We start from the raw sequence: 12,500 nt of genomic DNA, 5'->3' as shown, positions 1-12,500 counted from the left end.
TTGCATCTCATTGAATAAGAATAGGCTCTATTGTATTAAGTCTCGTTCTTCAAAAGATGCCGCATAGGGGAAACAATAGTGGTTAGCTGTGGCGGGGTATTCTGAAATTGTTCCAGATTTTTGTTAAGATCTTTTAAGATCTTGACAAGTTGGATACTGATTTATTTTCTGATAAGATCTTGTAAGATTCTCTTACGATCTTACAAGATTTTTACCAAGATTTTTTAAGATCTTAAGAGTTAAACAAGATCTTATTAATTAAGATCGTAATCTTAATAATAATCTTACAAGATCTGAATAAGATTTCCACCTGGGAATCGCAGTTCTGGCAGCCCAACAAGTCCTCCCTTTCTCGAGTGATTATTATGGGAAACTGCAAATTCTTCAGCGAATACAGATGTAAGACGTGTTATTTGCCTGACATCATTGCTGGCGATGAACTCTTTCACCACGCTGAATCATGAAAAAGTACAATGTGCATTTTGCAGTACTTAACAACAAAATTTAATGATCAGGTACCTCTTGCATACTCAAAGTACGTATCACACTTTCACCGGTGAGGGATAATTCGAGCAATGACAACAATCGAGAGTAAATGCAAAGCAACAAACAAAGCTTCTTTTCGTCTTTTTGTTGTCTTTGGTGAAGTAGATTATACATTGAGTAAAGTTTACCTACCTCTCAATTTCTAAGGCTGCTTTTTTCCACTTTTCATACAACTTGTCATTCAACCCACGTACAACGTTCAGGGTTAGAGGTAACAGGTCTTTTTCCGACATTGTAGCAGCAAAATGCACCACATTTGTACGAATTCTTTCTGCCTCAGAAACACAACATTTTAGGTTGTTCCAGGCGATCATGCTGGGCTCGTTCCAGGGGCCCGTTTCTCGAAAGTCCTGAAAACTTTTCGGGCCCGGATAGCCATTTGTGAACCTGTCAACTGCTTGTTTTGGAATGTCGATCTTTGAACATGTTTTCAAAGTAGCTAAAAGCAAACTGACTGTGAATTTTGACGATTTAAATTTCTCTCTGTTCTTGAGATACAGAGGGAATTGTGACACCCGAAAATGGCCCGTAAAGTTTCGGGACTTTCGAGAAACGGGCCTCAGGCCTCTGTAGTTTGAGGTGTTGTGTAAGAAACCCGTAATGTCTCAATGAACGTACAGGAATGGACCTTATTCCCGGTAGCCGCCAAATTAGCTACACACTTCTGAGGGGGCAAACAACAAAAGTTCGAGAGGTTATAACGAACATCTTAGCCACACAGATGATTTGCTTCACGTTCATTGAATGTTTATCACCTAAGTAGTAAACAGAATGATTACACAAGTTACTTCAATGTTTTTTTTAGGGACGGACCATTAGAAAAGTGATGGGGAGGGTGGGGAAAAAACCCAAAAAAATTCATGCAAGGGAGAAGGTAAAGAAAAAAAATTCATGCAGAAGGAAGGTCCAATTGTGACTTTTATTTAATAATTATAATAACATTTGCCAGTGTCTATTAAAAATAAATCTTATTCAAAATATTCTTGGGGCCTTACCCTAGGCCCTGCTATATTATTATTAATAAATGAAGACATCTAGTGTACTGAGGTGTTTTCCTCACACTGAATGAAAAACAAATCAAAGGTGACATAAATTAATTCACACTACAATAGCCAGAAATGTCATTCAGAAATCAACAATATTCCCAGGCACAATATGAATAAACTTTCTTCTTATTGAAAGGAGACAATTAGAATTAACCTTGTTTTTGTTTTAAATTGCAGCTAGTATACCTACATGTACGAGTAATAAAATAAAATTTATAATAAATAAATATTAGGATTTGGTATCTTTGTAAATATTCTATAAAATTATTTGTGCCCACAATAAAAATTAGAGAATGGGTCTTATTGCCTTAAATAATGATTCTATAAATAAAATGAAAAATAGCATTTACATGTAGTAGTAGTGTTAAAACTTTAACTGTTACCAACATTAACTAGTGAACAACATAAACAGCAACACTGCCGCTGGTACTTTCAACAAAAATTAAGAACCACAAAGTATGGTTTTCATTGGCAGCCAAACTACCTGCAACATACGGTGTATACTGCATTATAATAAATATAAAATATATATTTCATTAACCAGAGTAACTACTTATCACCCAATAATTACTATAAAGCCAAATGAGTCCAACTTAGTGTTAGTATGGGCTGTGGGAGAGGAATTCCAGAGGGCAGGGACTGCAATAATGTACAGGGAAGCCATCCACTTCAAATGGCTTCCTCCTCTCTCACTGTGTGTACATTTTCGAAAAGATTTTGCATTAAAAAGTGGCCTGTATCCTTTGATCTGTTGTGAGTGTAGAATAATTCATAAATCACAAAAACATAGATAATGAATCAAGATTTCACTGTTAAAAAAAGCAATATTTGTCTAAAAAAAAAATCGTGAAGGGGGTTTCACCTGGAAATAAAATTCCTGCACAAGCAGTGCGCGAAAAAAAAAAATCGTACCAGCTAAAAATCCCCCACCCCACTCCCCCAATCACTTTTCTAATGGTCCGTCCCTTAGTGAAATATTATCAGATAACGAAGTAGAAAGGCAAAATGTCGGAGGTAATCAAAAGATATAAAATTATTATAAAATAAAACGGAGAACTTCAACTCATATTCTGACTGGATTGCTATATGGCAACCCAATTAAAACTTTACCAAATTCTCCCACAGAATTTTTAAGAATTTAATTACATCTTAGAAAGTTAAATTACGTAAAAGAATACGTAATAAAAATTATACTAATATTAAAATATCTATTATAAGTTATCAATAAAACTATATTGATTTCCTTTACAAAAAAATGCTTTATTACGACTTTAAATGTAGAAAGAGAGTCGACGCTCTTAACGCTCTCGAGCAGATTGTTCCATACCGTGTGACTGCTCCATGCAAAAAACTGCGTTGACCAGGCTGCAGGCCCCAGATGTTCAAAAGGTGGATAACGCTATCCGCCGGATAAATCACTATCCATTGAATAGCGCAGTTGATTTCGCTATTACCTATCCACTGGATTGTGTTTTTAGACCCGATAAAACAAGTGCTGCGAGTTTTAGAAATAAAAATATTGAAAGGCCGTCAAATATGCAAAAAACAAAAGCGTCTTTGGTGCTTCTAAGCCCGGTTTACACTACAGAAAATTTTTGGCACGGCTCGGGTGAAATTGGAACGGGTCCAAAAAAAAAAAGGTTAGGCTCCGATAAAATTTGCAGGGTATTTGCAGTGTAAACAACCTGTCAGTACCAAATTTCATCCGTGCCGAACCAAAATTCTTACCCGTGCTGGGACCTTCTGCGAGGTAGTCCGAGCACGGGTGAAAATCGTACGGGTGCTGAAAAAATAGGCACGGTTCGGATAGAACAAGTAGTGTAAACACTTTAAACGGGAAAATTTGAGCCTTAATTCATATAGGCTAGCGGTTTTTTAAAGTACATTTCAAGATGGCGGCTCCTTCTCCACCAAAATCACGCGGCCGTTCTTCATTATAGTTGAACTGCGCATGGCTCCATGAGAAGTTACGTGGACCCAAGAATTTTGGTACGGTATTTTTGGTACGGTAAAAATGGTGTAGTGTAAACAAAGTTTGCTGCACTCTTTTTTGGCACCCATGCCAATTTCACAGGAGCGGTGCCAAAAATTTTCTGTAGTGTAAACCGGGCTTAAAAGACTCTAAATTGTGAAAAAAAAAACCGGCTTCAGCGCTAAGATCGAAGGAAAATCTGCCTGTTTAAACATGTGTTTTAAGAACATGTGTCGGTTGACAGGATTATTCTTTTGTTCTGCAGTCATGAATGGTCTTTGCGTTTGAAGTGTGCTCAGATGATGCTTATCCGTTATTCTCAATCAGGCAAAAATTTCTGCAGGGTTATTAAATTCCTTTCATTTTTATGCACGCGCCGCAAAACTCTTCACGCCGCCATCATTTAAGGGAGAATTCTTGGATTATTCTTTTAATAAGGACTCACATTTAATTGGTTTTCCGAATTTTTCTAGAAAACTTCTTTTCAGACAAAAACAACTTTTTCGCTCAATCGTTTTGGCTTACTGGCCACTGATATCATAATATTTCTGGCGTTATTGCAACTTCAAAGCAACTCTGGTTCTCAATATCCTAAAGTTGTATTTAGTCTATGGATTATTCCGTTTTATAGAAATGTTCTATTGGTGCTTCATAAAAGTTTTGTTTCGTACGGTATTTGATTTAATTCGGATAAAAAGTTAAAAAGTGAAAACGGTGGAATCACTCAAAAGTGAAAAGGTGCCAGTTTCTGTTTCTTTTCATCATACTTGAGGCAGGCTATTGCATGATATACATTGTAAACGAAAAACAGAATTACTGGTCGAATTTCTTGAAACAAAAGTCACCAGTTGGGGTAAGCTACTGACGATCCGACCCGTTTGGGTCGGAAGGAAACCGCAACTTACCACTGAGCGTATAAACAAGGAGTTTCGTAAGACTGGTTGATTTGATTTTTGCTTATCATAAATTTTGACAGGGAATTCACTTCTGTACGCAAGCGATTGAGCTTAGATAAGTTTTCTTGGAGCAGATATACTGACATGCCCCGCAAAATTTTCATTTACGATCATAGGCAGCCCAAGCTCGCGTCACTACAGACAGTCGTTGAGAATTTAAACGTGTTATAAGACTTTGTATGGGAAATAAAATACCGCCAATTGTAAAGCCTAAAAAATGCTCAATTTAACTTTCTTCAATAAAATGAACTTCGTCTTAGAACACTGAAAACACGGACTTCCCGAAATTGTAAAATAAACTCCAAAAGGCACAAGAATACACCAGAGGTGAGTCATTTTTATTCATTTTATTGAATGAAAGGTAAATTGAGCATTTTTTAGGCTTTACAATCGACGGTATTTTATTTCCCATACAAAGTCTTATATACACGTTTAAATTCTAAACGAAAAGCATCATGGTCGCAAAACGCAAAACTGCCTCATTTGCAACTGACCGCGGAAGTGGAACGATCTCTCGAGGCGGGAACATACAAGGGGCTTTAAAGAGAGGTTCAAAACAGCTGATCGGCTATGCAGCTAGTGTTATAAAAACTGGAAATAGACCAATGAAATGTTTCACTGAGAGAGATATGGGCATACAAGGCCTCCTTACATTCCTTCAAGGAATCACTACAAATACACATCTTCGATACTAAGCCGGGAAGAAAATCGGTGTAGATTGTTCCTGTTATTTGTACAAAGGAGCATTCGGTTGTGCGGAGAAATTGGGTCTTGGTATTTCAACAAACGAGTAAGAGAAATTTGTTGTTTGATAGCAAAGTGGAAACGCTTATTTGCCATCTGCAAACTGAAGTTTGCAATTGATTTATCCTCTGATGTCAAATATTTGGAAGCTAGTACGAAAAGCTAATGATCACTTGCTAACTTATATTAATTTTTGCACATTTCTTATAGGTTTCTCGATTATCCTAAGCAGCTGTTCGATTTACTTCTTTCCCTGGGAATAAAACCCGTCGCTGTGTTTGATGGGCAGAATTTAGAGGCCAAGAAAATAACGAGAGAGAAACGGGAAACGTTAGGTGTGAAATCAACATCATCGCATCGTGGGGTTAATTCAGCGAGATTACACTACAGTGGTACTAACTCGCGTTTTCCCCTTAAAGGTCTCACAAGGAAAATGCGACAAAGGCAGAAGAATTGTGGCGACGCGGGAATGAATCGAAAGCTATCGATCACTTCAGGAGAGCGTTGAAGATTACTTGTGAAATGTCTCATAAACTACTGAAGGTGAGATCTATTCTTTTGAAGTTTCACTATCACATGAAAAAGTGCCTGCAGTAATATCAGGGGCACCCAACGTCAATTTTCGGAAAATATCTGTTCGGAAGACGATTTGAGATCTAGAATTTTCGGAGCATTTGTTGTAAAATTTCTTGCTTGACTGCCTGTCCTAGGATTTTCGAACATCTAAAAAATGGTGTAATTGCCCATTTTTAACGGATTTTTGCCCTAAAAAGGCCAACTAGAATTTTCGGGAGTCTTTTTTCTGGCTGAAATTTTCGAAAAGGTAAGTTTTGATCCCTATAATTTTCGGATCACTAGACTTTCAGCTAGGAAATCCGAACAGATGAAAAATTTTTAGGGGATAAAAATATGCCTACATCTACCGTTTTAATGCGGCAGGTTAGTTTTGCAGGTTGCAGGTTGCAGGTTGCAGGTTGCAGGTTGAAATTTACTGTGACTGTTACATGAATAGCTAACCTTAGGCCTAATTAGGCCTAAAAACGTTTCTTTAGGCCTCCTTAGGCCTAAAAACGTTTCTTTAGGCCTAATTAGGCCTAAGGTTAGCTATTCATGTAACAGTCACAGTAAATTTTTTCAACCTGCAACCTGCAACCTGCAACCTGAAACTAACCTGCCGGTTTTAATGCTAAAATACGTTTAACAATGCTATGTCTAAGTGGTTTTGAACTATACTCTCGTTGGGTGCCCCTGTAATATTTTCAGTGTTTCTAGTTTCTACTGCTTTTCAATTTCATCTGGATCGATTTCTTATCAGGTTCTACGGGACAAAAATATGGATTGCATTGTTGCCCCGTTTGAAGCTGATGCACAACTTGCGTATTTGAACAAAAATCAGCTGATTGATGTAGTTCTCAGTGAAGATTCGGATCTGTTGGTATTTGGCTGTTCCGAGGTACATTACTTTATGGTGACAAATGGAACTGTGCGTAATCTTTAAATTTAAGGTTGATTTTTCACAGGATGAATGTTAAAGCTTATTTAATTTTATTTACAGTATTTGTCTACTTATTTATTTATTTATTTGCACAGGGATGTTATTTAGTTGTCCAATACAGTTTATCTTGTATTTTCACGATCCAGGTTCTTTATAAAATACACCTACATGGTAGCTGCCAGTCAATCCAAAGCAAAGACATACCGAAATGTCTCAATATTTCCAATTATACCTTTCACTTGTTTCGTCATATGTGTATAATTGCTGGCTGCGACTACTTGGAATCACTTCCTGGTATTGGAATCAAAAGAGCACACAATTTGATGAAGAAAGTTGCTGCAGCAAATGGTGATGTGAGGAAAGAATGGAATTTTTTAAATCATTTAAAAATTCAGTGAGGTCAGAGGACTCTATATTAAATAATTTATATAGAAATAAAATAATTTCCTGCTGTTATTAAACAGTCAAATGCCCTCTTTATTGAATACAAGCTTCCTTGCTGGGCTCACACAAACTTCTCAGTTTATTGTCTGTTTGTTTGCTTGTTTTTTTTGGATTTCTTTGATTTCTTTTACAAATGAAATCGAACAGTTTAAATAGTTGTTCATGAATAAGTTATTAATGCACAACTACAGTTCTTTTCAAGGTTACCACAAGTACTTGGTGTAAAAAGTCTTCATGTACCGGGTCCTGAGTATCTTCTGAGATTTGATGAAGCAGATCAAATGTTTCTACATCAGGTGGTATTTGATCCAAGGAACCTGAGGGCTGTACCACTGAATCCTATATTAGATGAGTCTGAGGCACCACCAGAGCTGTATCCTTGTTTATTATCATTTTTATACATGTAGGTTCTTTTAAAGCACACTGCTTACATTGAGAGTATTTCCTGCTCAAGGCCTTTTAATATTGTGGACACCATTTCAGTTTCAAAACCTAGGGTAGAACACTGGGAACTAGGCTATATTATTCTCATCTCAGTTTTATAAAAGTAGAAAACCTGTTGTCAATAACCTTTACTTGGGAAAGCTTAAACATAGCCAAGAGAAAATTGCTTTTTGCAGTACCTAGGTTCTCCACACCTTGTAATATTTACTGTTAATCCTTAATGCATAAAAAGGCAATTACTGGTAAATGAAAATGATCTTCTTGATATTTGTCTGGGAAACACTGACACAGACACAATAGCTGCGGTTACACTTAAACCATTTTGCCCTTGGGTAAGTGGCTTTTTCCCACAGGGAAGCAATTTTTTATGTGTAACCGATCTGCCCAAAGGAAAATTTCCTGTGGGAAACTTCCATGGATACGTAAAAAAGAACAAAAGAATTGCCCATGACAGTTCCAGATGTAAGTCTTATGGTTAACAAAACCCCAAAGCGGCTCAACCAATCACAAGATTGCCGAACGCGAGGAAAATACATGCTGTGATGAACTGCGTAAACAACTGTGAACGTGGAAATACCCAAGCATGCCTTTTCTGGCTAGCAGCAAGTCGACGTCTAAATTATAAATTGGAGAGTTGCAAGGACTACAGAAAGCGTAACTGAAGTCGACGTCTTTGTTGCCTTCTTAAAATGAAGCGATGAATTGCTGAACTTAATCGAGGTGGACAGTTTAAGAGAAGCGCCGATCGTGACAATTACCGAAAATAAGCCGAAGAAAAGTTTGTCGTTCAGATGTAGATCTTCGATGTTTACTTTTTTTTTTAGATCCTTAATTTTAATGTATTTTGTATTGTAATTAGTTTTTCAAAAACCATTTAGTGGAAAAACTAATAAATCTCATCTTGTCTTATCTTAAAGGTACGTTTCCCACCAAAACAGGCCAACGCTTACCTTCCCCTTGGGTAATTTACAAGTGTGTAACCGCAAATGGGGAGTCGATCATAACCCAGGGTAAACCCAACCCAAGCTGTAACCCCAAGGTTCCCCATGGGCAAGAGGTCTAGTGTAACCGCACCTAATGTATAGTTTCATATTTCACATTGGAAGATGTACAGGTAATAATCATTCTCATGAAAAATTTGGACTTGGTCCCAAGCAAGATATAAGCATTATAAAAAGTCACTACTTTGTTGATATCATTTAATGTTCAAATTAAAATCCAACTCTTAAATCATTGGAAGTTGTTCTATGAGAAGTATGAAATGGAAAGCCTTGTTTCTTAAGTGCATAGAAATTAGAATTTCTCCTTCATCAAATGAAACATTCAAGTGGAATACTTTATTTTCTTTGATTAAACTTCAAGAAAACTAATTTTGCAAAATGTGCGTGCATCAATAATTATTATCATTATTCTTTTATTATCTACTACAGGGTCGAGACAGTATATGGGGATCCAGAACATTGCTTCATTTGGAATGTGATGACGAATCAGGTAATTTAAAATTGACCGGTATATGTAAATACAGCAAAAAATAAATACCTATTGCCAATCAGCGATATAAACAGTGAAATGGTTAAGTCACAATCAGGTTAAAGTGTCCCATATCATTCGAGCTTACCTCGGTGTCTGCTGCTTGATGGGACTAGTAATATTGCTACTCCCCCCTGGATGCCTGGATGGGATGCTGGTCCATCACAGGGTTTTCACCCAGCATTTACACCCTGGTGCAGATGACTACAGTAGACAATATGAGAGTTGGGCTAGAATCCAGGCTGCTTGATCTGGAGTCCAGCACACCCCACACCTTGCACAGTAACGAAATAAATCCTAATTCTAAATTGCATGCCACATTCTTCCATGTCCACAGATGACACAGTTGAGGATCCTGATTATGTCCAGCCAGACCTACACAAAGACTCCTGCAGTAGCATAAGAACTCGCTCTCAACATGAACAAATTGCTAGCAGAGATGCGATTGTGACCGAAGTGGACCAAAATCCCATATCCTGGGTGGTTCCAAGTTTCCCTGTAATGACTTAGCAATTTGTAAAAGTAAAATATGTGGATGGAGACAGTGTGCTAACTGGACTGATAAACTACAGTGACTGTTTACAACATGATGAACTTCCGACAACAATTTCTTAATGAACTGCATGAAAACTGGGAGGAAATTTCGACTTCTGAAAGTGAGGTTTCCCACATTTCAGAAACCACTTCCAGCTCTGCTGAAAAGTCAGTGAAATCTGTTACTGAATATAGTACTGAAGAAAATGGCAGCTCTGATGATGTGGAAAGTTATTGGGGTAGCCCATTCAACAAAAACACCAGACCGTTTGGACGAAGCTTTGACAAAAATGAAAGGTGGAGAGACAGTTTCAGCTATGTTAAAACCTCAACCAGAGAATGAGTTTGACAGGGAAGCCATAGCAGTCCATTTAGACTACGGAAATGGACCATGTTTTATTGGTTACATTCCACGGGAACTAACTAAGTATTTACATCCTTTACTTGAAACCAGACAAATTACACAAGTCAAGGTTGAGGATATAAAGTTTTGTCAACGTCATTTTCAAAGTTTGGACTGTACATAAAAATATGTATCACTAGGATAGGTAGGAGGGAGCCTTTTGTTGTGCGAGCTAGTTAAAGTGTACGCTTGATTAAAGGAAAACAAAACAAATGGTTATAATGATGAGATACAGTGTAAAATGGTATGACAACATGTAAAGGTCACATGACCATTTTTTTACCAAACGTTTTTTAAATTTGTTATGGAATATGACTTAAAGAATAACAGAAATTGATTTTGTAGAAATGACAAATTGAAGAGATTTTCGTCTCTTTAATTAAAAGTTGTATGGAAAAAGTTAGAGATTATTTTTAATGAAAGACTGGTCACAGGCTACAAAGGCTTTTCTCATAATACAAAAGAAAATCTGTATAAATTTTATCAACTTTAAAACTTACCATTGAGGTTACATCATGTTGGAAGTTACAGTTTTTATGCAACCTCTTGTAAATTTATGTTATTACTCTAGTGCCACATTACCAACTGACAGAGGCTGATAAGAATTGCCAAGTTGGTCATTACCTCTTGTAATATGGACTGAACATAACTGTATGTAACTGTAAATTACGAAGGTTGATAACAAGATTATTTGTTTGTTCACTGTAAACTGCCATTGTTTTGTGACATGTGCAAAAACACACATTGGTATCCTATTAAGACTTTGACTAAAGGACCTTGCTTGTATTCCAGTTTACATAACAGAATGCTCAATTGCCAAATAACTTTAATTACAGCTGGTTGAATCAGCTACCCTTGGTGGGAGCCTCTCTGGTGCAGCATGAAATTGAGCTCACTGTTAGTGTGCCACGCTGTGGAAGTGTTAGTGGCCCGACCAGCAACTTGATCGTGAATTGCAGGCTTCTCTTGCCACTTTATTCGATGGTTTCCCAGGGGTAGACCCACTTGGACTACCCACTGGCCGCTTCTTCTTCCTTGATTTTACCTGGTAAAATAATAGAAGTTAAATTTAATTTCTTTAAACCAAGAGATTACGCGGACTGCACGCACAATTTCGCGGGTTCGTCGTCACATTTCATAGCGTGAAAGGGAAATAGTGGCAAAAATCCAACTACTTCAGCATCGTATAATTCACTAACCAGAGGGGCGCTTAGGGGCGCCCGATCATTTTCTATTAGGAAATTAATCTACTTTGGAATGGATATTAATTTTGAAGTTTGACAAGCTTGGGTTTGGAGAGAAATCGACAAAATTTAACATCAACTCAAATTTCACGAAGCTTAGCAAAGACAGATAGTGAAGCACCGAAGTCGAGTCCTAACTTGTCTGAGAAGTTAAGTTTAGAGTCAAAAAGTTTCCAGCAGCTAGCCCAGTACCAACTCCAACTTGTCCTGTGGGTTTGAAATCGCAAAGCTAAAAACAAGTAGGTAAAAATTATCAATATTGAGACTCACTTCTTCCTAGAAGCCCGCCATGTTGAGTTCATGACCACGATAAAAGAGCGTTCGTGATTCGCTACTGAGGACTTTCAGTCCAACCTCCTCTGACTTGCGGCTTTCCATCTTTCCCGCCAAACTATACGGGTAGCTTCATGGCTTTTCGTAGCTTGGTTCCCGCCAAATGCCAAGCCGTCAAAGAAAAACTCTTACCATTTGAACAAGATGTACGGGAATTACAAAAAATGTGCAAATTAGAAGAAGTATGTTTATCACTGATCAACGAAATTTCGCCTTAGGGCAAAGTTTTCGACAGTTATATCCAAGACAAATTTTACCCCGCAACGAGAGGCCGTGCCTGACTAAACAGAACAACACATGAGTGGATATTAAGCTTAATTAAGCTTAAGTGAGCATCTCAAAAGATTCTAACCCTGACTTCAACTTACACTCTTTCCATTTGAGAGGGAAAAGAAAGCAATTTTCCGGAAATACGGTAAGTTATATCATTTGACGGGCAAATGGGTTTTTCGCTGATGAAAAAGTTCTTTGAAAGGTTAATGCTTATCTTGAACCAAATGGTGCAGCGATATTTGAGTCGTTTCAACGAGAAACTTGAGGAGAGATGTTATGGAGTTATGTCTTTTTTCCGAAGAAATTTCCAGTTATAAGGAAAGATGATTTCTTTCTATTGTTTTCTACTTGGAACGACAAGATTGTTTTTCCAAGAAACGAAGCTCTCTCAGTGTTGTTTACGTTTAGATTGTTCATCGATTTCTTGTCACAGTTGATTGTTTTGGATAAAAAAATTCAGTTTCTATTGAATTATTTGTTAGAGTAGTCCATACGGGGGGATTTCAGTCCGGCACCAAAGAAGGCGCGGACATAAT

General features: G+C 37.4%; 1 protein-coding gene across 2 annotated transcripts in view; it reads left to right on the top strand.

Annotated features, from left to right (window-relative positions):
- The window catches only part of LOC137997327 (exonuclease 1-like), a 13,467-nt gene extending 2,540 nt beyond the window's left edge, over positions 1 to 10,927 (top strand). The window contains exons 3-9 of one of the 2 annotated variants that reach the window (XM_068843257.1): positions 5,475 to 5,599; positions 5,684 to 5,807; positions 6,580 to 6,717; positions 7,395 to 7,576; positions 7,880 to 7,979; positions 9,078 to 9,138; positions 9,515 to 10,927. In XM_068843257.1, the coding sequence (XP_068699358.1) occupies positions 5,787 to 5,807; positions 6,580 to 6,717; positions 7,395 to 7,576; positions 7,880 to 7,979; positions 9,078 to 9,138; positions 9,515 to 9,687 (675 nt within the window). In that variant the 5' untranslated portion in view covers positions 5,475 to 5,599; positions 5,684 to 5,786 and the 3' untranslated portion in view covers positions 9,688 to 10,927. The remainder of the gene's footprint in view (positions 1 to 5,474; positions 5,600 to 5,683; positions 5,808 to 6,579; positions 6,718 to 7,394; positions 7,577 to 7,879; positions 7,980 to 9,077; positions 9,139 to 9,514) is intronic. The other variant, XM_068843266.1, reaches the window with a different exon arrangement.
- The last annotated feature ends 1,573 nt before the right edge of the window (positions 10,928 to 12,500 follow it).

This window comes from Montipora foliosa, chromosome 1 (genome assembly GCF_036669935.1).
Source record: "Montipora foliosa isolate CH-2021 chromosome 1, ASM3666993v2, whole genome shotgun sequence".
In the NCBI taxonomy this organism is placed as follows: domain Eukaryota; kingdom Metazoa; phylum Cnidaria; class Anthozoa; order Scleractinia; family Acroporidae; genus Montipora; species Montipora foliosa.
This window is presented reverse-complemented; position numbering and strand designations above follow the sequence as displayed.